At 49.1% G+C, this 26,108-nt stretch overlaps 2 protein-coding genes across 2 annotated transcripts in view; one reads left to right on the top strand and one right to left on the bottom strand.

The window, feature by feature from the left end:
• Nucleotides 1-16,243: 16,243 nt before the first annotated feature.
• On the bottom strand, nucleotides 16,244-22,296 carry CIAO2B (cytosolic iron-sulfur assembly component 2B). Its single transcript, XM_063918960.1, has 5 exons — nucleotides 22,005-22,296; nucleotides 20,410-20,487; nucleotides 19,519-19,644; nucleotides 18,383-18,428; nucleotides 16,244-16,525 (listed from the first exon to the last, which is right to left on the bottom strand). Exons 1-5 carry the CDS (start codon nucleotides 22,140-22,142, stop codon nucleotides 16,428-16,430), a joined length of 486 nt encoding a protein of 161 aa, XP_063775030.1. The 5' UTR covers nucleotides 22,143-22,296; the 3' UTR covers nucleotides 16,244-16,427.
• Nucleotides 22,297-22,397: 101 nt separating this feature from the next.
• The window catches only part of XDH (xanthine dehydrogenase), a 440,380-nt gene continuing 436,669 nt past the window's right edge, over nucleotides 22,398-26,108 (top strand). The window contains exon 1 of the mRNA XM_063918955.1: nucleotides 22,398-22,510. The gene's annotated coding sequence lies outside the window, so the exon portion shown is untranslated. The remainder of the gene's footprint in view (nucleotides 22,511-26,108) is intronic.

Below are 26,108 nucleotides of genomic sequence, written 5' to 3' on the forward strand. Positions count from 1 at the left end.
AGCCCTGTGGGTTCGGACAGCGGTCCTGCGCCCACAGTGCTCTTGCGCTGTGTGCCAGGCATCGCTGTATAGCTAGTTACGGCACTGAGTGGCGCTACTGTGCGGCATAATTTGAATAATGGAGACTACTGTGCACCGTAGTATGAATTGGTATTATTCCCTTCCCTACGAAGCCACGGCCCTAATTTTTTTGCGCGCACCTACGGTGCGCACTGCCCATATTTTGCATATAGGGTGTGTGTGTGTGTGTGGGGGGGGGGGGGGGCGCCAGTGCCGTTTCTTGATGCCTAGTTACGGCACTGCACTGCCATGTCAGTGTCCCTGCTTGGGAAGGCGCTGCAGTGGGTGAGAAAGGGAATTGGGGAGAGGGGCTAAAGAGGAGTAAGTTAGTGAGAGGTGCGGGGGGGGGGGGGGGGGGGGGGTGAGTAGGAGAATTACAAAGAAGAGCATGTGGAGAGTAGGAGAATTACCTAGGATGATGGCGGGGGTTCAGTTTATACTTCCATATTCCCACTTCACACATTGACAGTATATGTATTTAGGACTGGCTGCATTTTATCATGTGTGCATTTAATGTAATACAGTATGTCATAAGGTTTTCTTTTTCTTTTATTTTGCCTCTTCAGGATGACCATAAACATTATTTACACATCCTCTAGAGCAGAGGTTCTCAAACTCGGTCCTCGGGGGCACACACAGTGCATGTTTTGCAGGTCTCCTCACAGAATCGCAAGTGAAATAATTAGCTCCACCTGTGGACCTTTTAAAATGTGTCAGTGAGTAATTAATACACCTGTGCACCTGCTGGGTTACCTGCAAAACATGCACTGTGTGGGCTCCCGAGGACCGAGTTTGAGAACCTCTGCTCTAGAACGTGATCACTCACACACTTCATGTCTTTACTGTATATATATATTTATGATGTCGTTTCTGATGCAGTCTCTTCCCTCCAAACACATCGCAGGCGGTCTAATTGCACACAAATAAGGTATATCGCCCGCTCTAGTGAACGGGCAATGTATATCACTGTAATGCATCAGTGGTTGTGTACACTTGTTATGTCTGTGAAGGCACCGTTCATATACATATTGCGTCAACCCTGCAGCACCACTGATGCTGATATATCTTGCAGATGTATCGGCCTGTCTGGCTGTGTGTATGGGCGACCGTACGCTGACTGCACGGACTGACATCACAGCTGGGCCAATTCCATACCTCCTAACATGACCTCTCCAGGAGTGACACAATGCTTTGCTCCTGCACTTCTCTCTTAATTTATGATTGCCATCACCTGTGTTGAACAGGTTACTGGATAAGAAAGGTGTTTCAGCACAGGTGATGGCAATCATAAATTAAGAGAGAAGTGCAGGAGCAGAGCATTGTGTCCCTCCTGGAGAGGGTCATGTTGGGAGGTATGCAATTCAAATGCCCGTCCAGTTGTGATGTCTGCACAGACACATCAACTGGCTGATTGGTAAGTGTGTATGCGTACCAAATCGGCCGCTATATTGGCGAATTCATTTGCCTAGTGTGCGCTAAACCTCAGATCAGCAGCAAACTTTGGTTGTGTGTGTAGACCAGTGTGTAGATATTTTTATGCAATCGCTCCACACGACCACTATACCAGCAGAGGGATCTGCAGATGTATGCTTGAACGCCGAACAGAAAATAATAATAAATAAAAGAAATTGTAACTTTTAAAATTAATCAATACTGCAGCTGCCAGCTTTACTTAGAGGTCAGGGGTGGGGAGGGGTAGGCTATAGTTTTGCCTAGGGTGCCAAGAAACCTTGCACCGGCCCTGTCTGTGAGGGCGACGACGGCGCGGCTCCGGGAACGAGCAGCTAGGCTATACCAAGTGATCAGACCTTCCGGAGCTAATGGTGTCCAGTAGCCTAAGAAGCAGAGCCTTTAAACTCACAGAAGTAGGTCTGCTTCTCTCCCCTCAGTCCCACGAGGCAGGGAACCTGTAGCCAACAGGTATCCCTGAAAATAAAAAACCTAACAAAATTATTTTTCAGAGAAGCTCAGGAGAGCTCCCCTGCAATGCACCCAATCTCCTCTGGGCACAGGATCTAACTTAGGTCTGGAGGAGGGGCATAGAGGGAGGAGCCAGTGCACACCCATCTAAAGTCTTTTAGAGTGCCCATGTCTCCTGCGGAGCCAGTCTATACCCCATGGTCCTTACGGAGTCCCCAGCATCCTCTAGGACGTATGAGAAAAGTTATGAATACAAAATAACATATATAAATATGGTTACGAAGTTAGTTACATAAGAATCAGTTACAGTCAATATACATACGCAAGTTTTCCAGGCAGCCAGTCATCAGGTAGGAGACTTCTGATAAGGGGGGTGGTGGGTCCCTCTTTTTATACAGTAAAATAATAAGATTTTACTTACCGGTAAATCTATTTCTTGTAGTCCGTAGTGGATGCTGGGGACTCTGTAAGGACCATGGCGATAGATGGGCTCTGTATGAACAACAACAGAGCATCAGGTCAACCCTGATGCAACCATAACATAACCCTTATTGAAGCAATAACTATATACAAGTATTGCAGAAGAATTCCGCACTTGGGACGGGCGCCCAGCATCCACTACGGACTACGAGAAATAGATTTACCGGTAAGTAAGATCTTATTTTCTCTAACGTCCTAGTGGATGCTGGGGACTCCGTAAGGACCATGGGGATTATACCAAAGCTCCCAAACGGGCGGGAGAGTGCGGATGACTCTGCAGCACCGAATGAGCAAACACAAGTTCCTCCTCAGCCAGGGTATCAAACTTGTAGAACTTTGCAAAAGTGTTTGAACCTGACCAAGTAGCCGCTCGGCAAAGCTGTAATGCCGAGACCCCACGGGCAGCCGCCCAAGAAGAGCCCACCTTCCTAGTGGAATGGGCCTTAACTGATTTTGGCAGCGGCAATCCAGCCGCAGAATGAGCCTGCTGAATCGTGTTACAGATCCAGCGAGCAATAGTTTGCTTTGAAGCAGGAGCACCAAGCTTGTTGGAAGCATACAGGATAAACAAAGACTCTGTTTTCCTGACCCTAGCTGTTCTGGCTACATAAACCTTCAAAGCCCTGACCACATAAAGCAACTCGGAATCCTCCAAGTCAGTAGTAGCCACAGGCACCACAATAGGTTGGTTTATATGAAAGGATGAAACCACTTTCGGCAGAAATTGTGGACGGGTCCGCAATTCTGCTCTATCCGCATGGAAAATCAGATTGGGGCTTTTATGTGACAAAGCCGCCAATTCTGACACACACCTAGCCGAAGCCAAGGCTAATAGCATGACCACCTTCCACGTGAGGTACTTCAACTCCACCGTTTTGAGTGGTTCAAACCAGTGGGATTTCAGGAAACTCAACACCACGTTAAGATCCCAAGGTGCCACTGGAGGCACAAAAGGGGGCTGAATATGCAGCACTCCCTTTACAAACGTCTGAACTTCAGGTAGAGAAGTCAACTCCTTTTGAAAGAAAATGGATAGGGCCGAAATCTGGACCTTAATGGAACCCAATTTTAGGCCCAAATTCACTCCTGACTGTAGGAAGTGAAGGAAACGGCCCAGCTGGAATTCCTCCGTAGGGGCATTCCTGGCCTCACACCAAGCAACATATTTTCGCCATATACGGTGATAATGTTGAGCTGTCACGTCCTTCCTAGACTTTATCAGCGTAGGAATGACCTCATCCGGAATGCCTTTCTCCGCTAGGATCCGGCGTTCAACCGCCATGCCGTCAAACGCAGCCGCGGTAAGTCTAGGAACAGACAGGGCCCCTGTTGCAACAAGTCCTGTCTTAGAGGAAAAGGCCACGGGTCCTCTATGAGCATTTCTTGCAGATCTGGATACCAAGTCCTTCGTGGCCAATCTGGAACAATGAGTATTGTTCTCACTCCTCTTTTTCTTATTATTCTCAGCACCTTGGGTATGAGAGGAAGAGGAGGAAATACATAGACCGACTGGAACACCCACGGTGTCACCAGGGCGTCTACAGCTATCGCCTGAGGGTCTCTTGACCTGGCGCAATACCTCTGTAGTTTTTTGTTGAGGCGGGATGCCATCATGTCCACCTGTGGCAGTTCCCACCGACTTGCAATCTGTGCGAAGACTTCCTGATGAAGTCCCCACTCTCCCGGGTGGAGGTCGTGTCTGCTGAGGAAGTCTGCTTCCCAGTTGTCCACTCCCGGGATGAACACTGCTGACAGTGCGCTTACGTGATTTTCCGCCCAGCGAAGAATTCTGGTGGCTTCCGCCATCGCCACCCTGCTCCTTGTGCTGCCTTGTCGGTTTACATGAGCCACTGCGGTGATGTTGTCTGACTGAATCAGAACCGGTTGGTCGCGAAGCAGGGTCTCCGCTTGACGTAGGGCGTTGTATATGGCCCTTAGTTCCAGGATGTTGATGTGAAGGCAAGTCTCCTGACTTGACCACAGACCTTGGAAATTTCTTCCCTGTGTGACTGCTCCCCACCCTCGGAGGCTTGCATCCGTGGTCACCAGGACCCAGTCCTGAATGCCGAATCTGCGGCCCTCGAGAAGGTGAGCACTCTGCAGCCACCACAGGAGAGACACCCTGGCTCTGGGGGATAGGGTGATTAACCGATGCATCTGAAGATGTGATCCGGACCACTTGTCCAGTAAGTCCCATTGAAAGGCCCTTGCATGGAACCTGCCGAAGGGAATGGCCTCGTATGATGCCACCATCTTTCCCAGGACTCGAGTGCAGTGATGCACTGACACCTGTTTTGGTTTTAATAGGTTCCTGACCAGTGTCATGAGTTCCTGAGCTTTCTCTATCGGGAGATAAACCATTTTCTGGTCTGTGTCTAGAATCATGCCTAGGAAAGGCAGACGAGTCGTAGGAACCAACTGCGACTTTGGAAAATTTAGAATCCAGCCGTGTTGCCGTAACACTTCCAGAGAAAGTGCTACGCTGATCAGCAACTGCTCTCTTGATCTCGCTTTTATGAGGAGATCGTCCAAGTAAGGGATAATTGTGACCCCTTGCTTCCGCAGGAGCACCATCATTTCCGCCATTACCTTGGTAAATATTCTCGGAGCTGTGGAGAGAACAAACGGCAACGTCTGAAATTGGTAATGACAGTCCTGTACCACAAATCTGAGGTACACCTGATGAGGTGGATAAATGGGGACATGAAGGTATGCATCCTTTATGTCCAGAGACACCATAAAACCCCCCCCTTCCAGGCTTGCGATGACCGCTCTCAGCGATTCCATCTTGAACTTGAACCTTTTCAGGTACATGTTCAGGGATTTTAAATTTAATATGGGTCTGACCTAACCGTCCGGTTTCGGGACTACAGACATGGTCGAATAATAACCCCATCCTTGTTGAAGGAGGGGAACCTTGACCACCACCTGTTGAAGATACAATTTGTGAATTGCAGTTAACACTATTTCCCTCTCGTGGGGGGAAGCTGGCAGGGCCGATTTGAGGTATCGGTGAGGGGGCATCTCCTCGAATTTCAGCTTGTATCCCTGAGACACAATCTCTATTGCCCAGGGATCCAACTGGGAGTGAACCCACTTGTGGCTGAAATTTCGAAGACGTGCCCCCACCGGGCCTAGCTCCGCCTGTGGAGCCCCAGCGTCATGCGGTGGATTTTGTGGAAGCCGGGGAGGACTTCTGTTCCTGGGAACTAGCTGTGTTGTGCAGATTCTTTCCTCTGCCCCTGCCTCTGGCAAGAAAGGACGCACCTCGGACTTTCTTGTTTTTCTGTGATCGAAAGGACTGCATTTGATAATACGGTGCTCTCTTAGGCTGTGAGGAAACATATGGCAAAAAATGTGACTTTCCAGCAGTAGCTGTGGAGACCAGGTCCGAGAGACCCTCCCCAAACAATTCCTCACCCTTGTAAGGTAAAACCTCCATATGCCTCTGAGTCGGCATCACCTGTCCATTGCCGAGTCCACAGGACCCTTCTGGCAGAAATTGACATAGCATTAATTCTGGAACCCAGTAGACTAATGTCTCTTTGAGCATCTCTCATATATAGGACAGCGTCTTTAATATGCCCCAAGGTCAACAATACAGTATCCTTGTCTAAGGTATCAATTTCCTCAGATAAGGTATCCGTCTATGCTGCTACAGCGCTACACACCCAGGCCGACACGATCGCCGGCCTCAGCAAGGTACCCGAATGTGTATAAATGGACTTCAGGGTAACCTCCTGTTTGCGATCAGCAGCATCTTTGAGGGTAGCCGTATCCTGTGACGGCAGGGCTACCTTCTTGGATAAGCGTGTTAAAGCTTTGTCCACCTTAGGGGAGGATTCCCAGCGTAACCTGTCCGTTGGCGGGAAAGGATACGCCATAAGAATCCTTTTGGAGATCTGCAGTTTCTTATCTGGAGATTCCCAAGCCTTTTCACATAACTCATTTAGCTTGTGTGAGGGGGGAAAGGTTACCTCCGGCTTCTTTTCCCCATACATATGTACCCTCTTGTCAGGGACTGGGGTTTCCTCTGTGATGTGCAACACATCCTTAATTGCTATAATCATATAACGGATGGATTTAGCCAATTTAGGCTGTAATTTTGCATCATCGTAATCGACCCTGGAGTTAGAATCCATGTCGGTATCTGTGTCAAGAATTTGGGATAGTGGGCGCTTCTGAGACCCTGACGGCCTCTGCGACATAGTATCAGGCACGGGTTGAGACCCTGACTGTCCTGAGGCTTCAGCTTTTTCTAACCTTTTATGCAAGGAATTAACATTATCATTTAAAACCTTCCACATATCCATCCAATCAGGTGTCGGCGCCGTCGGCGGAGACACCAAATTCATTTGTTCCCGCTCTGCTTCCACATAGCCTTCCTCGTCAAACATGTCGACACAAGCGTACCGACACACCACACACACAGGGAATGCCCTTTTTGAAGACAGTTCCCCCACAAGGCCCTTTGGAGAGACAGAGAGAGAGTATGCCAGCACACACCCCAGCGCTATAAACCCAGGAATAACACAGTAACTTAATGTTAACCCAGTAGCTGCTGTTTATATTGATTTTTGCACCTAATTATGTGCCCCCCCTCTCTTTTTACCCACTTCTACCGTGTATCTGCAGGGGAGAGCCTGGGGAGCTTCCTCTCAGCGGAGCTGTGGAGAAAAAATGGCGCTGGTGAGTGCTGAGGAAGAAGCCCCGCCCCCTCAGCGGCGGGCTTCTGTCCCGCTTAAATGTACAATTTTTGGCGGGGGCTCATACATATATACAGTGCCCAACTGTATATATGCTAAACTTTTGCTAAAAGAGGTCCCAATTGCTGCCCAGGGCGCCCCCCTGCGCCCTGCACCCTTACAGTGACCGGAGTATGTGAGGTGTGTGGGAGCAATGGCGCACAGCTGCAGTGCTGTGCGTTACCTCAGTGAAGAACGGAGTCTTCTGCCGCCGATTTGAAGTCTTCTTGCTTCTCATACTCACCCGGCTTCTGTCTTCCGGCTCTGCGAGGGGGACGGCGGCGCGGCTCTGGGACGGACGGCGAGGGTGAGATCCTGCGTACCGATCCCTCTGGAGCTAATGGTGTCCAGTAGCCTAAGAAGCAGGACCTAGCTTCAGAGAGTAGGGCTGCTTCTCTCCCCTCAGTCCCACAATGCAGGGAGTCTGTTGCCAGCAGAGCTCCGTGAAAATAAAAAACCTAACAAAATACTTTCTCACAGCAAGCTCAGGAGAGCTCACTGAACAGCACCCAGCTTCTCTGGGCACAGTATCAAACTGAGGTCTGGAGGAGGGGCATAGAGGGAGGAGCCAGAGCACACCAGAATCTAAATTCTTTTGCCCATGTCTCCTGCGGAGCCCGTCTATCCCCATGGTCCTTACGGAGTCCCCAGCATCCACTAGGACGTTAGAGAAAATGGGTGTATTCAACAGTGGGTTTCATCTTCTTCCATTGGTCCAGAGGCCAGACCTCTCAAGAACTCGACGGCTCATAGGTCAGTGGGAGGGCTTTTGTCATGTGTTGCAGGCACATTGTAGTTCCACAATTACCTAGAGCTATGCAATCATCCTATTCAGGTTGTGAGGAGATGCAATAGATTGCTGGGAGATGTAGTTCCACAATTACCTAGAGCTATGCAATCATGCTATTCAGTTTGTGAGCAGAGGCAATACAGATTGCTGGGAGATGTAGTTCCACAATTACTTGTAGATGAGAGAACAACCAGATATTTGGAGTTACTTCGCAGTCCTTTGCATATTGATCATAACCTTATCCAGTATAAGTCACAGGCTTCACCCTTGGAATTTTCACAGAGTTCTTCATCCCATTGAAATCAGCTTTTACAGTTGTGGTTTGAAAAGTATTACATATCTGTATCATGTAACTCCTGTTTTAGGAAGTCATTATAGAGTAGTGGAAGGAACAGTGTAAGAAGTATCACTAAGTGAGACCTAACTGATCTGCAGGGTTCTTATGAGTCTTAGGGGTATATTCAATTAGCAGTGATAACGGACTTTTCCCGCGAAACGCAATTACAGCCTATTCAATTTTCCAGGAAAATTTATCGGTGATAATTTTTTCACTTCACCTACTCTGAAGCAGGTGAAAAGTTGGGAAAAGTCACTATTTTAAGGTAAAAATGTGTGGATATGGGGGGTAATTTCAAGTTGATCGCAGCAGGAATTTAGTTAGCAATTGGGCAAAACCATGTGCACTGCAGGGGAGGCAGATATAACATGTGCAGAGAGAGTTAGATTTGGGTGGGTTATTTTATTTCTGTGCAGGGTAAATACGGGCTGCTTTATTTTTACACTGCAAATTAGATTGCAGATTGAACACACCACACCCAAATCTAACTCTCTCTGCACATGTTATATCTGTCTCCCCTGCAGTGCACATGGTTTTGCCCAATTGCTAACTAAATTCCTGCTGCGATCAACTTGGAATTACCCCCATGGTACAGAACTCCTGGGACACCCCTCTTAATGACTAATTAGGCACGTTGAAGTTTTTAATTATTTTTAATTGGCCAATAATGACATGTAATTTTTGGGGTGAAAAAGTACAAAGTGATGGAAATTGGTGTTCAAGGTATGGGACAGGTATATTGGGGTGCTTTATGAGTGGCACAGGTGTTTTTAGGCTTGCAGATGGGAGTAATCGGTCTGTTTCCACTTTTTTAAAGTACCCTAAAATTACCTAAATATATACTTATACCCATTTTCATGTACCCCAAATTGAATGAGAGCATTTATTTTGCTCAAAAAAACTTGCTATAATTTTTTTGCATTTTTAAAAAAATACATATAACAGCCATTTCACACAATTTAAGTCCCCAAAAACGCTGTAATGTGATCTCTAACACACTTCTCTTCTGTTTTCCTATGTTAGTTTAGCATTTTTTGGGGTACAGGCTGATTTCCCCATTTTCACCTGCACTTTTCACTGCAAGAATTTTCACGTGAAACCCGTTTGGAATGAAATAGGTCGAAAAACTGAGCATTTTCGCTGCAATTTTCGTCCGATTGCCGCGAAAAAATTTTGGCCGAAAAATTGCCGCGAATTTGCGGATAATTGAATACCCTAGTTACATTTTATTCTCCGAACAGCTCCACAAATGGCAGCCATTGTGTTATAGAGCCATACAGAGAATGAAAGGTGACTAGATCTAGCGCTCATACAATGTACTATACTATAGCGTGCTACCAGACATAGCGAGATAGGGTGGCCAGCCGCACCCCGTACTGAGAAATACACAGATCCATTTCATTGTTGGTAGATTATTATTTGTTAGCAGTTATTTTATTAATATAATGCACACATATTCCACAGAGCTGTGTAGAATAGATTTAGTCAGTCACATCGGTCCCTGCCCCAGTGAAGCTTACACTCTACGGCCCAAATGTATTACGCTTTAACAAGAGATAAAGTGGAGATAGATAAAGAGTGATGCATGACCAGCCAATCAGCTTCCTAACTGCCATGTCACAGGCTGTGTTTCAAAAATGAGTTAGGAGCTGATTGGCTGGTACTTTATCTCTCTATCACTCTCCACTTTATCTCTTTTTGAAGCTTAATACATTTGGGCCTATATCCCCTATCACATGTACACACACTGACACATTGCAGAGAGTGTATCAGTCACATCAGTCCCTGCCCCAGTGAAGCATACACTCTATATTACCTATCACGTGCGCAGTCAGTTAACCAACCAGTATGTTTTTGGAGTGTGGGTTCCAACCAACCCGAAAACGGGAAGAACATACAAACTCCAGTGGGAATTCAACTGGTAACACAAATGCCGATGGGCTCTGGCCACCAGCGACAACACACTACTAGTTCCAGCTGGCTGCACCGGCCATATACAAGGTGATCTGGTCACCCTCCACAGACAGAACCTATGCCAGCACTGCCTCCTACCTCTATCATGCCAGTCTCAGTACCCGACTTCCTACGTGCTGGCACTATTGTCAGAGACCAGATGATTGGGCATGAGGCGCGGTTATCTGCCGGGGGCCTCAACAGCACAGAGGACCTTTATTGCAGAGTCTACAATCCAGCAGAAAATAAGAATTTACTTACCGATAATTCTATTTCTCGGAGTCCGTAGTGGATGCTGGGGTTCCTGAAAGGACCATGGGGAATAGCGGCTCCGCAGGAGACAGGGCACAAAAGTAAAGCTTTTACAGGTCAGGTGGTGTGTACTGGCTCCTCCCCCCATGACCCTCCTCCAGACTCCAGTTAGGTACTGTGCCCGGACGAGCGTACACAATAAGGGAGGATTTTGAATCCCGGGTAAGACTCATACCAGCCACACCAATCACACCGTACAACTTGTGATCTAAACCCAGTTAACAGTATGATAACAGAGGAGCCTCTGAAAGATGGCTTCCTAAACAATAACCCGAATTAGTTAACAATAACTATGTACAAGTATTGCAGATAATCCGCACTTGGGATGGGCGCCCAGCATCCACTACGGACTCCGAGAAATAGAATTATCGGTAAGTAAATTCTTATTTTCTCTATCGTCCTAAGTGGATGCTGGGGTTCCTGAAAGGACCATGGGGATTATACCAAAGCTCCCAAACGGGCGGGAGAGTGCGGATGACTCTGCAGCACCGAATGAGAGAACTCCAGGTCCTCCTTTGCCAGGGTATCAAATTTGTAAAAATTTACAAACGTGTTCTCCCCTGACCACGTAGCTGCTCGGCAGAGTTGTAATGCCGAGACCCCTCGGGCAGGCGCCCAAGATGAGCCCACCTTCCTTGCGGAATGGGCCTTAACAGATTTAGGCTGTGGCAGGCCTGCCACAGAATGTACAAGTTGAATTTTGTTACAAATCCAACGAGCAATCGACTGCTTAGAAGCAGGTGCACCCAACTTGTTGGGTGCATACAGTATAAACAGCGAGTCAGATTTTCTGACTCCAGCCGTCCTTTAAATGTATATTTTTAAGGCTCTGACAACGTCCAACAACTTGGAGTCCTTCAAGTCGTCTGTAGCCGCAGGCACTACAATAGGCTGGTTCAGGTGAAACGCTGATACCACCTTAGGGAGAAAATGCGGACGCGTCCGCAGCTCTGCCCTATGTCGAATGGAAAATTAAATAAGGGCTTTTATAAAACAAAGCCGCCAGTTCAGATACTCTCCCGGCCGAAGCCAGGGCCAGTAACATAGTCACTTTCCATGTGAAATATTTCAAATCCACATTCTTTAGTGGTTCAAACCAATTGGATTTGAGGAAATCTAAAACTACATTTAGATCCCACGGTGCCACCTTAGGCACCACAGGAGGCTGTATATGCAGTACTCCTTTGATAAAAATCTGGACCTCAGGGACTGAGGCCAATTCTTTTTGGAAGAATATTGATAGGGCCGAAATTTGAACCTTAATAGATCCCAATTTGAGACCCATAGACAATCCTGATTGCAGGAAATGTAGGAAAACGACCCAGTTGAAATTCCTCCATCGGAGCACTCCGCTGCTCGCACCACGCAACATATTTTCGCCAAATACGGCGATAATGCTTCGCGGTGACTTCCTTCCTTGCCTTTATCAAGGTAGGAATGACTTCTTCTGGAATGCCTTTTCCTTTTAGGATCTGGCATTCAAACGCCATGCCGTCAAACGCAGCCGCGGTAAGTCTTGAAAAAGACAAGGACCCTGCTGAAGCAGGTCCCTTCTCAGAAGTAGAGGCCACGGATCGTCCGTGACCATCTCTTGAAGTTCCGGGTACCAAGTCCTTCTTGGCCAATCCGGAGCCACTAGTCTTACTCCTCTTTGCCGTATAATCCTCAATACCTTTGGTATGAGAGGCAGAGGAGGAAACACATATACCGACTGGTACACCCAAGGTGTTACCAGCGCGTCCACAGCTATTGCCTGCGGATCTCTTGACCTGGCGCAATACCTGTCCAGTGTTTTGTTGAGGCGAGACGCCATCATGTCCACCATTGGTTTTACCCAACGGTTTAATAGCATGTGGAAAACTTCTGGATGAAGTCCCCACTCTCCCGGGTGAAGGTCGTGTCTGCTGAGGAAGTCTGCTTCCCAGTTGTCCACGCCCGGGATGAATACTGCTGACAGTGCTATCACGTGATTCTCCGCCCAGCGAAGGATCCTGGCAGCTTCTGCCATTGCCCTCCTGCTTCTTGTGCCGCCCTGTCTGTTTACATGGGCGACTGCCGTGATGTTGTCCGACTGGATCAACACCGGTCTTCCTTGAAGCAGAGGTTCCGCCTGGCTTAGAGCATTGTAGATTGCTCTTAGTTCCAGAATGCTTATGTGAAGAGACTTTTTCAGGCTCGACCACACTCCCTGGAAATTTCTTCCCTGTGTGACTGCTCCCCAGCCTCTCAGGCTGGCATCCATGGTCACCAGGATCCAATCCTGCATGCCGAATCTGCGGCCCTCCAATAGATGAGCCTCCTGCAACCACCACAGAAGGGATACCCTTGTCCTCGGCGACAGGGTTATCCGCAGGTGCATCTGAAGATGCGACCCTGACCATTTGTCCAACAGATCCCTTTGCATGGAATCTGCCGAAAGGGATTGCTTCGTAAGAAGCTACCATTTTTTCCCAGGACTCTTGTGCATTGATGTACAGACACCTTTCCTGGTTTTAGGAGGTTCCTGACCAGGTCAGATAACTCCTTGGCTTTTTCTTCGGGAAGAAAAACCTTTTTCTGAACTGTGTCCAGAATCATCCCCAGGAACAGCAGACGAGTTGTCGGCATTAATTGGGATTTTGGAATATTCAGAATCCATCCGTGCTGCTTTAGCACCTCTTGAGATAGTGCTAAACCCATCTCTAGCTGTTCTCTGGACCTTGCCCTTATTAGGAGATCGTCCAAGTATGGGATAATTAATACGCCTTTTCTTCGAAGAAGAAATATTATCTCGGCCATTACCTTTGTAAAGACCCGAGGTGCCGTGGACAAACCAAACGGCAGCGTCTGAAACTGATAGTGACAGTTTTGTACAACGAACCTGAGGTACCCCTGGTGTGAGGGGTAATTGGAACGTGGAGATACGCATCCTTGATGTCCAAGGATACCATAAAGTCCCCTTCTTCCAGGTTCGCTATCACTGCTCTGAGTGACTCCATCTTGAACTTGAACTTCTTTATGTACAGGTTCAAGGACTTCAGATTTAGAATAGGCCTTACCGAGCCATCCGGCTTCGGTACCACAAAAAGAGTGGAATAATACCCCTTCCCTTGTTGTAGAAGAGGTACCTTGACTATCACCTGCTGAGAATACAGCTTGTGAATGGCTTCCAAAACCGTCTCCCTTTCTGAGGGGGACGTTGGTAAAGCAGACTTCAGGAAACGGCGAGGTGGCTCTGTCTCTAATTTCAACCTGTACCCCTGAGATATTATCTGCAGGATCCAGGGATTTACCTGCGAGTGAGCCCACTGCGCGCTGTAATTCTTGAGACGACCGCCTACCGCCCCCGAGTCCGCTTGCGAAGCCCCAGCGTCATGCTGAGGCTTTTGTAGAAGCCGGGGAGGGCTTCTGTTCCTGGGAAGGAGCTGCCTGTTGCTGTCTCTTCCCTCGTCCTCTGCCTCGTGGCAGATATGAATAGCCCTTTGCTCTCTTATTTTTAAAGGAACGAAAGGGCTGCGGTTGAAAGGTCGGTGCCTTTTTCTGTTGGGGAGTGACTTGAGGTAGAAAGGTGGATTTCCCGGCCGTAGCCGTGGCCACCAAATCCGATAGACCGACCCCAAATAACTCCTCTACGCATCGCCTGTCCACTGTCGTGTCCATAAAGCTCTTCTGGCCGAAATGGACATAGCACTTACCCGTGATGCCAGTGTGCAGATATCTCTCTGTGCATCACGCATATAAAGAAATGCATCCTTTATTTGTTCTAACGACAGTAAAATATTGTCCCTGTCCAGGGTATCAATATTTTCGATCAGGGACTCTGACCAAACTACCCCAGCACTGCACATCCAGGCAGTCGCAATAGCTGGTCGTAGTATAACACCTGCATGTGTGTATATACCTTTTTGGATATTTTCCATCCTCCTATCTGATGGATCTTTAAGTGCGGCCGTCTCAGGAGAGGGTAACGCCACTTGTTTTGATAAGCGTGTTAGCGCTTTGTCCACCCTAGGAGGTGTTTCCCAGCGCTCCCTAACCTCTGGCGGGAAAGGGTATAAAGCCAATAACTTCTTTGAAATTAGCAGTTTTTTATCGGGGCACCCCACGCTTCATCACACACGTCATTTAATTCTTCTGATTCGGTAAAAACTACTGGTAGTTTTTTCACACCCCACATAATACCCTGTTTAGTGGTACCTGTAGTATCAGCTAAATGTAACATCTCCTTTATTGCCAAAATCATATAACGTGTGGCCCTACTGGAAAATACGGTTGATTCGTCACCTTCACCACCGGAATCAGTGCCTGTGTCTGGGTCTGTGTCGACCGACTGAGGCAAGGGGCGTTTTACAGCCCCTGACGGTGTTTGAGGCGCCTGGACAGGCACTAATTGAGTGTCCGGCCGCCTCATGTCGGCAAACGACTGCTTAAGCGAGTTGACGCTATCCCGTAATTCCACAAATAAAGGCATCCATTCTGGTGTCGACCCCCTAGGAGGTGACATCCTCATATTTGGCAATTGCTCCGCCTCCACACCAATAACGTCCTCATACATGTCGACACACACGTACCGACACACAGCAGACACACAGGGAATGCTCTATACGAAGACAGGACCCACTAGCCCTTTGGGGAGACAGAGGGAGAGTCTGCCAGCACACACCAAAAAGCGCTATATATGACAGGGATAGCCTTATGATTAAGTGCTCCCTTATAGCTGCTTTTATATTAATATATTGCCATTTATTTTGCCCCCCCTCTCTGTTATACCCTGTTTCTGTAGTGCAGTGCAGGGGAGAGACCTGGGAGCCTTCCTGACCAGCGGAGCTGTGACAGAAAATGGCGCCGTGTGCTGAGGAGATAGGCCCCGCCCCTTTTTCGGCGGGCTCGTCTCCCGCTATTTAGTACATTTAGGCAGGGGTAAATATCTCCATATAGCCTCTGGGGCTATATGTGAGGTATTTTTAGCCTTTTTAAAGGTTTTCATTTGCCTCCCAGGGCGCCCCCCCCCCAGCGCCCTGCACCCTCAGTGACTGCCGTGTGAAGTGTGCTGAGAGGAAAATGGCGCACAGCTGCAGTGCTGTGCGCTACCTTAAGAAGACTGCAGGAGTCTTCAGCCGCCGATTCTGGACCTCTTCTTGCTTCAGCATCTGTGAGGGGGCCGGCGGCGTGGCTCCGGTGACCATCCAGGCTGTACCTGTGATCGTCCCTCTGGAGCTTCATGTCCAGTAGCCAAGAAGCCAATCCATCCTGCACGCAGGTGAGTTCACTTCTTCTCCCCTCTGTCCCTCGTTGCAGTGATCCTGTTGCCAGCAGGAATCACTGTAAAATAAAAAACCTAAGCTAAACTCTCTAAGCAGCTCTTTATGAGAGCCACCTAGAATTGCACCCTTCTCGGCCGGGCACAAAAATCTAACTGGAGTCTGGAGGAGGGTCATGGGGGGAGGAGCCAGTACACACCACCTGACCTGTAAAAGCTTTACTTTTGTGCCCTGTCTCCTGCGGAGCCGCTATTCCCCATGGTCCTTTCAGGAACCCCAGCATCCACTTAGGACGATAGAGAAATCTGTGGTTTATCATCCATATACCAAGGAGCATACACGGTTATTCCAATGGTACGCACTGATCCGAGTGACCCGTTGACCTTGGTAAAAGAGGAAAGGAGGATAGGACAAATGCACTTTTATTATATAAATCAAAAAAATCATTCATTGTTACAGGTGACATGACATATACACATAACAGCAGGAGCGACGGCTACTGTGTATCACAGACATTAATGCAGCACGTTCCGGTACACAGTCACGGTTTGGGACCCAGACACGGCCAGCGTCGGAGAAACAGGTGGAGTCTAGGACCTTGCAGACAGGCACTGGTTCACCACTTCCAGCAAATGGGAGTTCTCTAGGGCAGCCGCAACGCGTTCCTTGTCAGCCAGCTGTTTGTTCACTGAATGGAGAAGAGAGAGACGTGGAAATTATCACCGAGACGATATTCATATTACACTGGTAACACTGAGAACTTATAATGATCTGCAAGTGCATGCATACACGCGTTTCACCGCCTGTGCTATTATATGTGAGTGTGAAAAGCAATGATTACGAATGCCTGGCTAAATAATGCGACAGTCCTACAACCATATATATGCGAGTTGTGTTCTCCATCAAGCTATGGCTGACAGCGCTTTCTTACAGCACGTTCAGTAGAAGGATGCTTTGAGAGATGCCTATTTTCTCCCCCATTGATGGCAAAAGTATGCAGCATTAGCCACGGACCATTGCTTTTGAATCCTCAATGGCCGATGGATATCCCTAGGACATAATCTTTCCTGAAATGAGTGTGACGACCTGATATGGGGGCATAACCTCACCTGAAATGGGTGTGGCCTACTGGAATAGGGGCATAACCTTGCCTGAACTGGTTGTGGCCTCCTGGTATGAGGGCATAACCTTGCCTGAAATGGGTGTGGCCTACTGGAATAGGGGCATAGCCTTGCCTGAAATGGGTGTGGCCTAGAGAAATAGGGGCATAAACTCGCCTGAAATGGGTGTGGCCTACTGTTATAGGGCATAACCTTGCCTGAAATGGGTGTGGCCTGGTATGGGGGGGGCATAACCTCACCTGAAATGGGCGTGGCCTGTTATGGGGGCATAACCTTGCCTGAAATGGGTGTGGCCTAATGGTATAACCTTGCCTAAAATGGGTGTTGCCTACTGGTATAACCTTGCCTGAAATGGGTGTGGCTTAGATGTACCTGGTGCATCCTGATTTTTCCTATTGAGTAGGCTGAGATGTGGGAACTGGTCTCTGTGTTGTGCATCAAACACATAATGCCGGGGTTTATTTTCCTGAAACTATTTTCATTTGTTCACCCCCTGTCCCTGCAGATAGTGTTTTAGGAGTAGAAGCCTGGAGCACACAGTAAGTAGGTGAGCTTGGGTGGTCTATGGGGGTAATTCCAAGTTGGTCGCAGCAGGAAATTTTTTAGCAGTTGGGCAAAACCATGTGCACTGCAGGGGAGGCAGATATAACATGTGCAGAGAGAGTTAGATTTGGGTGTGGTGAGTTCAATCTGCAATCTAATTTGCAGTGTAAAAATAAAGCAGCCAGTATTTACCCTGCACAGAAACAAAATAACCCACTCAAATCTAACTCTCTCTGCAAATGTTATATCTGCCCCCCCCCCCCCCCCCCCTGCAGTGCACATGGTTTTGCCCAACTGCTAAAAAATTTCCTGCTGCGATCAACTTGGAATTACCCCCTATAAGAGGCTGCTACTCACTTTGCAATTTAGAAATGGTACAGAGGAACACCCTTATGCCATGAAGCCTACTGTGTGGGTTGTGTCTCCTGAACCAGATGGTTTCCCGCCATCGATGGTAAAGAACAACCAGATATTTATTTCATTTTTTAAATGTGTCGGAACACGGAGAATAGCCCCTCCCCTAACACCCACAAAGTTCCGCCTTCAGTCACTGATTGGGCCGCAGCTCACACCCTAGTAGAGCAGGGATGGCCATCAGTGGGTGAAACCATCAACGGATCTCTTACAGATGGTTTTATACCATCGATTATGACCCACGAATGGCCATGCCTACTATGTCCTCTTTCCAGTAGGCCACCCCCATTTCAGGAAGGGCCATGTCCTCTTTCCAGTAGGCCACACCCAATTTGGAAGTGAAAGAACATTGGGGACAGCTGGCAGTGATGCACCATGTGTCACATCACACGAGTGGTGACAGATACACGTAGAACGTGCACATCTCACATCTTCAGGAATGGAAACAGATATTGCTGGACCCTCACCTGCATGTTCCGAGGCATGTGTACCAGGGGTTATATGGACATCCACCTGGACAAGAACAAAGGACACAGAAATGAGATTACATGGAATAGGCAACTGGACACATACAGAAGACCAAGAGACACAGACGTAAAATGTATTCAACAGGCGGCCCTCCAAGCGCAACAGAACTACATCTCCAAGAATGCCCTGCCACAGTTTTGCTAATAGGGATGTGTAGTTCCGCAGCAAAGGGCTGGATGTTAAATATCTCAAATCTAAAGGCTGTTACCGTAGTGGCATTATGGTGACACAGTGGTTAGCATTGTTGCATTTCAGCATCTGTGTGGAGTTTTTATGTCCCGGTAGGGTAATTGGCTTCTGACAAAAATGTACATGTATATGTGGGCGTGTGTATGCGGTAGAGCAGAGGTTCTCAAACTCGGTCCTCGGGAGCCCACACAGTGCATGTTTTGCAGGTAACCCAGCAGGTGCACAGGTGTATTAATTAGTCACTGACACATTTTAAAAGGTCCACAGGTGGAGCTAATTATTTCACTTGTGATTCTGTGAGGAGACCTGCAAAACATGCACTGTGTGGGGTCCTGAGGACCGAGTTTGAGAACATCTGCGGTAGAGAATAGAAGTTTCTCTGCTGCAGGGACTGATGAAATGATAAAAATATTCCCTGCATAATACGTATATGCTTTATAAATATAAATTCATGAAGAAAACCACAAAATAATAATAGATGCACCCTGATGGGGAGGGGCATAGAGGGGAGGAGCCAGCAAACACACACAGCCGAAAGAATTTATTGTGCACCGGCTCACGGACCCCATCTATACCCCACAGTGCACTGCACTCCAGTATCCCCTATGGATGTAAGAGAAATAATAGATGCACAAGAATTACACTAAATTGTCAAATTCAGATGTATGTAACTTCTGACTGCTACACTCATCAGCTGGTTTGCATGCCAACAAAGATGGCGTCTCCAAAACAAAAGGGGGACCAGGTAGGACTTGGCAACAATTGTATTTTATAAATATACGTACACCGCACTAAAAGCGGACTTTTTTTTCCAACGCGTCGGAGAATCCTGGACCAGTATGACACCGACTGATACAAGACGTAACATCCCGCCACACTCACTCACCTTAAACCTCTGCGGCAGAGAACGCAGCAGCTTCACTTTGATGGACAGTCCAATCAGCGTGGCCATGCTACAGTGCGGGATTGTGGGAGTGAACTCTACGGACACCATGCTCTCGTCATCATTGACCTGCGTTAGACAACATGGACACCATCAGGAGCTCTGTCCCAATAACTGCAGGAGCACTGGGCGCTGCTATATTCACCTGGCAACAGGAAACCAAACTGCGCCTTCAGCTGGCACCGTTGCTCCCTACGGAGAACAAGCAGACTATACACACAGGTGGCTGTATCGATGGAAGCACTACTTTCCTACAACCGTACATACTCAAGGCCTAGTTCAAAAATGGACGCAAACTCAATTTTTTTCGCAGTTATTGCGATCAGTGGTCTGCTCATGCGTCTAAGTTGCACTGCGCATACTGTATGTCCTGAAGCGACATAGAGAGGATTTATTCGTGAAGCGAACAACAATCAGAGACGGTTTGGGGGAGGTAATAGGGGATCGGTGACTCAAACGTATTTGTAGCGCAACCATTTAGGGGGTGTTGCTTGCAACTGCAATCCCTACACAGTAGGGGTCTTTCTTCCTGCAGCCGTGCTGTGCATCTGGCGGTTGCGTCTTTGTACGCAAGCAGCGGTTCAGAGACAGGGTTGTCTCCATACAAATCCCAGGCAGGCTGCACCATTTGCATATTTTTGCGCAGCCGCTGCGTACAAATTCACAGAAGCGAAGGCACGTGCGCACATCTCTGATCAGGCTCTGTGTGTATAGTCTCCCGTTCCCCAGCGGCAGGGAAGCCAACAGCTATTCGCTAGGAGTGTACGAGGCACGCTTAATGGTTATTTGTAACGTTACAACATGACATGACGAACCATTGGTGACATCATATACCTTCACTCGGATCTCCTCCACTACATTCAGCTCTTCCAGGCTAAGCGGATGCTCCGGGTCGTTGATGGAACGGATGAGATGTAACATGTTAAGGGAAATAATATAAATCATTCTGATACCGTATCACCACGCCGCTGACCCTGGCGACGTTACTGGGAATAAGGTTGTGTACTAGGTCTCTGAACATTACTATAATCGGACACTGTCGCTGTGTACACTGTAGTGGAAGACGGTAGCACAGGAAATACAGATATATCACCAACATCATCAGGACGGTTATCAAAATAACATCATCATCATAGCGCGGCGTCCTCATTCACATAGCGTTTCTGCGCCACGGAGAACGACTTTCACACCCTGCTATGCGTTTGCAATACTTTCCCCTGAATGCTGCGTCTTATTCCCATCGTAGCCGCGTACATATTATTTTACAGTGTAGTTTGGATTAGTACATTTGCCACAAGGAACTGGAATATAGTCCCAGATTAAGCAGAGCGCTGGCTCGCGGACGGGACGCACGGAGTGGGTCTCTGGTATCAGATATCTGCTGCCTTAGTACCCAGATCAGTGACAGCAGCACACAGAAGCTACATGAGAGGCCTGCGCCAGTGACCAGGGGACCCGCACACTGCAGCTGTGTCGGCACCAGTGAGGGGCACTCTGAGTGGTAACCAGTGAGGGCCACTCAGCAGAGTGGGCACCAGCGAGTGGGCACCAGCGAGTGGGACTCAGCGGAGTGGGACTCAGCGGAGTGGGACTCCGCAGAGTGGGCACCAGCGAGTGGGACTCCGCAGAGTGGGCACCAGCGAGTGGGACTCCGCAGAGTGGGCACCAGCGAGTGGGACTCCGCAGAGTGGGCACCAGCGAGTGGGACTCCGCAGAGTGGGCACCAGCGAGTGGGACTCCGCGGAGTGGGCACCAGTGAGTGGGACTCCGCGGAGTGGGCACCAGCGAGTGGGACTCCGCGGAGTGGGCACCAGCGAGTGGGACCCAGTGGAGTTGGCACCAGGGACTCAGTGAGTGGGCACCAGCGAGTGGGACTCAGCAGAGTGGGCACCAGCGAGTGGGACTCAGCAGAGTGGGCACCAGCGAGTGGGACTCAGCAGAGTGGGCACCAGCGAGTGGGACTCAGCAGAGTGGGCACCAGCGAGTGGGACCCAGTGGAGTTGGCACCAGGGACTCAGTGAGTGGGTACCAGCGAGTAGGACTCAGCAGAGTGGGCACCAGCGAGTGGGACTCAGCAGAGTGGGCACCTTGGAGTGGGACTCCGCGGAGTAGGCACCAGTGAGTGGGACCCAGTGGATTTGGCACCAGTGAGTGGGACTCCGCGGAGTAGGCACCAGTGAGTGGGACCCAGTGGAGTTGGCACCAGTGAGTGGGACTCCGCGGAGTAGGCACCAGTGAGTGGGACCCAGTGGAGTTGGCACCAGTGAGTGGGACTCCGCGGAGTAGGCACCAGTGAGTGGGACCCAGTGGAGTTGGCACCAGTGAGTGGGACTCCGCGGAGTAGGCACCAGTGAGTGGGACCCAGTGGAGTTGGCACCAGGGACTCAATGAGTGGGACTCAGTCTGAGTGTGTGACACTGAGTGAGGATATCGAAGATCTCTCTGTCGTCGATCCTGTCGTGCTGCTCCTCATCCTCGTCCTGCGCCGTCACCTGACGCTCCCCGCTGCGCTGGTAGATGAGCGGGTTGGCGTTCTCCAGCTGCTGACTGCCGCTGCCCAGCACCATGGTTGCGAGGTCCTTTCTACGAAGGGTAACTAGACGCTACCCCAGCACCATGCCCGCACTCCCAGCAACCACCGCGCAGGCGACAGCCAATCACTGCTCCCTCCCGTCACGTGACACGCCGCGCGTCCACTCCCTGCCGATTTGCCAGCCCCGCTCTAATCTGCATACTGCACAACGAATTGGGGATCAGGAGATGGACGGAGAGGTGGGCACTAAACTTGACTGACAAGCGGAATAGGCGGAGAGACTGACGCCGGCCCTATGCATGGTGCGTGCATAACTCCGCCCCGCCAGCGACGCCGACGGCTCGTAACTAACCCCGCCCAAGTAAGGGCGGAAGTCATAACACAGGCAACCGGACACCACAGGTAAGAAAAGAAGTAGCTTTTCGCCATATTTAACTCTGGTGTCTTGAAGTTCAAGTGAAGAAATTACATAATTTGCACGTTTCTTTATAATGATTAAAAACATCATATTATTATTTTAATTGCTGCAAATGTTGTGGATTGCTGCATACGTCCAACTGTCCCGTATTTCACCAGGACAGTCCTGCTTTTTCAGGCACTGTCCCGCTGTACCGCTTGTGGGCCGCAGAGTCCTGCGGTAAAAAGCGGAAGTTGGGGGCACTCTGCCACTGCTGCTCTGCAATGGATGCGCACGCCATCCGTACTGTGGCTGGGGCATACTTGCCTACTTTTGAAAAAGCATTTCAGGGAGATTGTGAAAGTAACACCTATCAGCGCGGGCGCATACTACTACATCGGGGAGGCGTGTCATGAAAATGACTTACATCCACATGTAAATGAGCCCCAAAGTTAGTAAGATCTATTTGTTGAAGAAAAGACACTGATATTTTGCAGGATTTGTTTGTGTATTGTGTCTTACAAGAGGTTCCATATATTGTAAGTGGCCACGAGAAACCTTATTTACAATGCATGTAGCCATAGGGATCATTGCGCCTTATAACCAATGCAGGGAAATGGCACTAAGGATCCCATTTGAATGTATGTATCTCTGATTTATTTTTCTCCCAAGAATGAGGGAGATTGATGGACTTTTCAGGGAGTGAGGGAGATTGCTGCTATTTCAGGGAGTCTCCTGCAGAATGAGGGAGGGTAGGCAACTATGGGCTGGGGACTGGACAGCAGCATCCAGAACGCAGGACATGATGGGAATGGGGGAATGACGCGCAGTCACGTCCCCTATTATGAACAATAGGGGGATCTGGCCACGCACGTGGTGAGGCCATGCCCACAAAAGTCCTGACCGCGCCCTCACCAGAGTTGGGAGATATATTTCTTGTCAGTCACTTTATATCGCGCACCCATATTCCGCAGCGCATTACAGAGAATATTTCCGCCACTCACATCTGTCTCTGTATGTGCAGACAGCCGCTGCGTATGCGCATTTGAAAGCAACTCAGATCAAGCAGCATTAGATATCCAACAACACATCTGAGGATGCCGCGCAGGAGAGAGACACTGCTGGACAGGCAAGTAATGGTAAGTACCGGCGTTCTAAAAATAGGATTTTAATACCTACCGGTAAATCCTTTTCTCTGACGTCCTAGTGGATGCTGGGGACTCCGTAAGGACCATGGGGAACAGCGGCTCCGCAGGAGACTGGGCACAAAAGTAAAGCTTTAGGTCTACCTGGTGTGCACTGGCTCCTCCCCCTATGACTCTCCTCCAAGCCTCAGTTAGATTTTTGTGCCCGAACGAGAAGGGTGCACACTAGGTGGCTCTCCTGAGCTGCTTAGTGAAAAGTTTAGTTTAGGTTTTTTATTTTCAGTGAGACCTGCTGGCAACAGGCTCACTGCATTGAGGGACTAAGGGGAGAAGAAGCGAACTCACCTGCGTGCAGAGTGGATTGGGCTTCTTAGGCTACTGGACACCATTAGCTCCAGAGGGATCGAACACAGGCCCAGCCATGGAGTCCGGTCCCAGAGCCGCGCCGCCGGCCCCCTTACAGAGCCAGAAGCAAGAAGAGGTCCGGAAAATCGGCGGCAGAAGACATCCTGTCTTCACCAAGGTAGCGCACAGCACTGCAGCTGTGCGCCATTGCTCCTCAGCACACTTCACACTTCGGTCACTGAGGGTGCAGGGCGCTAGGGGGGGGCGCCCTGAGCAGCAATTAAAACACCTTGGCTGGCGAAAATACATCACATATAGCCCCCAGGGCTATATGGATGAATTTTAACCCCTGCCAGAATCCATAAAAAAGCAGGAGAAAAGTCCGCGAAAAAGGGGCGGAGCCTATCTCCTCAGCACACTGGCGCCATTTTCCCTCACAGCTCCGTTGGAGGGAAGCTCCCTGGCTCTCCCCTGCAGTCACTACACTACAGAAAGGGTTAAAAAAGAGAGGGGGGCACAAATTAGGCGCAGTATTAACAATACAGCAGCTATAAGGGGAAAAACACTTATATAAGGTTATCCCTGTATATATATAGCGCTCTGGTGTGTGCTGGCAAACTCTCCCTCTGTCTCCCCAAAGGGCTAGTGGGGTCCTGTCCTCTATCAGAGCATTCCCTGTGTGTGTGATGTGTGTCGGTACGTTTGTGTCGACATGTATGAGGAGGAAAATGATGTGGAGGCGGAGCAAATTGCCTGTAATAGGGATGTCACCGCCTAGGGGGTCGACACCTGAGTGGAATTAACCACTCAGGTGGTTAATGAACTGTTGGAAGGAATTAACAGTGTCAGCTCTTTACAAAAGATAGTGGTTGACATGAGACAGCCGGCTACTCAGCTTGTGCCTGTCCAGACGTCTCATAGGCCGTCAGGGGCTCTAAAGCGCCCGTTACCTCAGATGGCAGATACAGACGCCGACACGGATACTGACTCCAGTGTCAACGGTGAAGAGACAAATGTGACTTCCAGTAGGGCCACACGTTACATGATTGAGGCAATGAAAAATGTTTTACACATTTCTGATAATACGAGTACCACCAAAAGGGGTATTATGTTCGGTGAGGAAAAACTACCTGTAGTTTTCCTGAATCTGAGAAATTAAATGAGGTGTGTGATGAAGCGTGGGTTTCCCCCGATAAAAACTGATAATTTCTAAACAGTTATTGGCATTATATCCTTTCCCGCCAGAGGTTAGGGTGCGTTGGGAAACACCCCCTAGGGTGGATAAAGCGCTCACACGCTTGTAAAAACAAGGGCTCTACCCTCTCCTGAGATGGCCGCCCTTAAGGATCCTGCTGATAGAAAGCAGGAGGGTATCCTAAAATGTATTTACACACATACTGGTGTTATACTGCGACCAGCAATCGCCTCAGCCTGGATGTGCAGTGCTGGGTTGGCGTGGTCGGATTCCCTGACTGAAAATATTGATACCCTAGATAGGGACAGTATATTATTGCCTATAGAGCATTTAAAAGATGCATTTCTATATATGCGTGATGCACAGCGGAATATTTGCCGACTGGCATCAAGAGTAAGTGCGTTGTCCATTTCTGCCAGAAGAGGGTTATGGACACGACAGTGGTCAGGTGATGCGGATTCCAAACGGCATATGGAAGTATTGCCTTATAAAGGGGAGGAGTTATTTGGGGTCGGTCTTTCAGACCTGGTGGCCACGGCAACAGCTGGGAAATCCACGTTTTTACCCCAGGTCGCCTCTCAACATAAGAAGACGCCGTATTATCAGGCGCAGTCCTTTCGTTCCCATAAGGGCAAGCGGGCAAAAGGTTCCTCATTTCTGCCCTGTGACAGAGGGAGAGGAAAAAGGCTGCAGAAATCAGCCAGTTCCCAGGAACAGAAGCCCTCTCCCGCCTCTGCCAAGCCCTCAGCATGACGCTGGGGCTTTACAAGCGGACTCAGGCAGGGTGGGGGCCCGTCTCAAGAATTTCAGCGCGCAGTGGGCTCACTCGCAAGTAGACCCCTGGATCCTTCAGGTGGTATCTCAGGGGTACAAATTGGAATTTGAGACGTCTCCCCCTCGCCGTTTCCTAAAGTCGGC

The sequence above is a fragment of the Pseudophryne corroboree genome, chromosome 4 (assembly GCF_028390025.1).
Source record: "Pseudophryne corroboree isolate aPseCor3 chromosome 4, aPseCor3.hap2, whole genome shotgun sequence".
Lineage (NCBI taxonomy): Eukaryota > Metazoa > Chordata > Amphibia > Anura > Myobatrachidae > Pseudophryne > Pseudophryne corroboree.

Excerpts from the sequence above, each read along its gene's own strand:
- CIAO2B (XM_063918960.1), bottom strand. The coding sequence starts at position 22,142 with ATGGTGCTGGGCAGCGGCAGTCAGCAGCTGGAGAACGCCAACCCGCTC. Across the intron at positions 19,645-20,409 it reads TGGAGGAGATCCGAGTGAAG|GTCAATGATGACGAGAGCAT; the intron begins GTATATGATGTC and ends TGTCTAACGCAG. Across the intron at positions 16,526-18,382 it reads ACATGCCTCGGAACATGCAG|TGAACAAACAGCTGGCTGAC; the intron begins GTGAGGGTCCAG and ends TTCTCCATTCAG.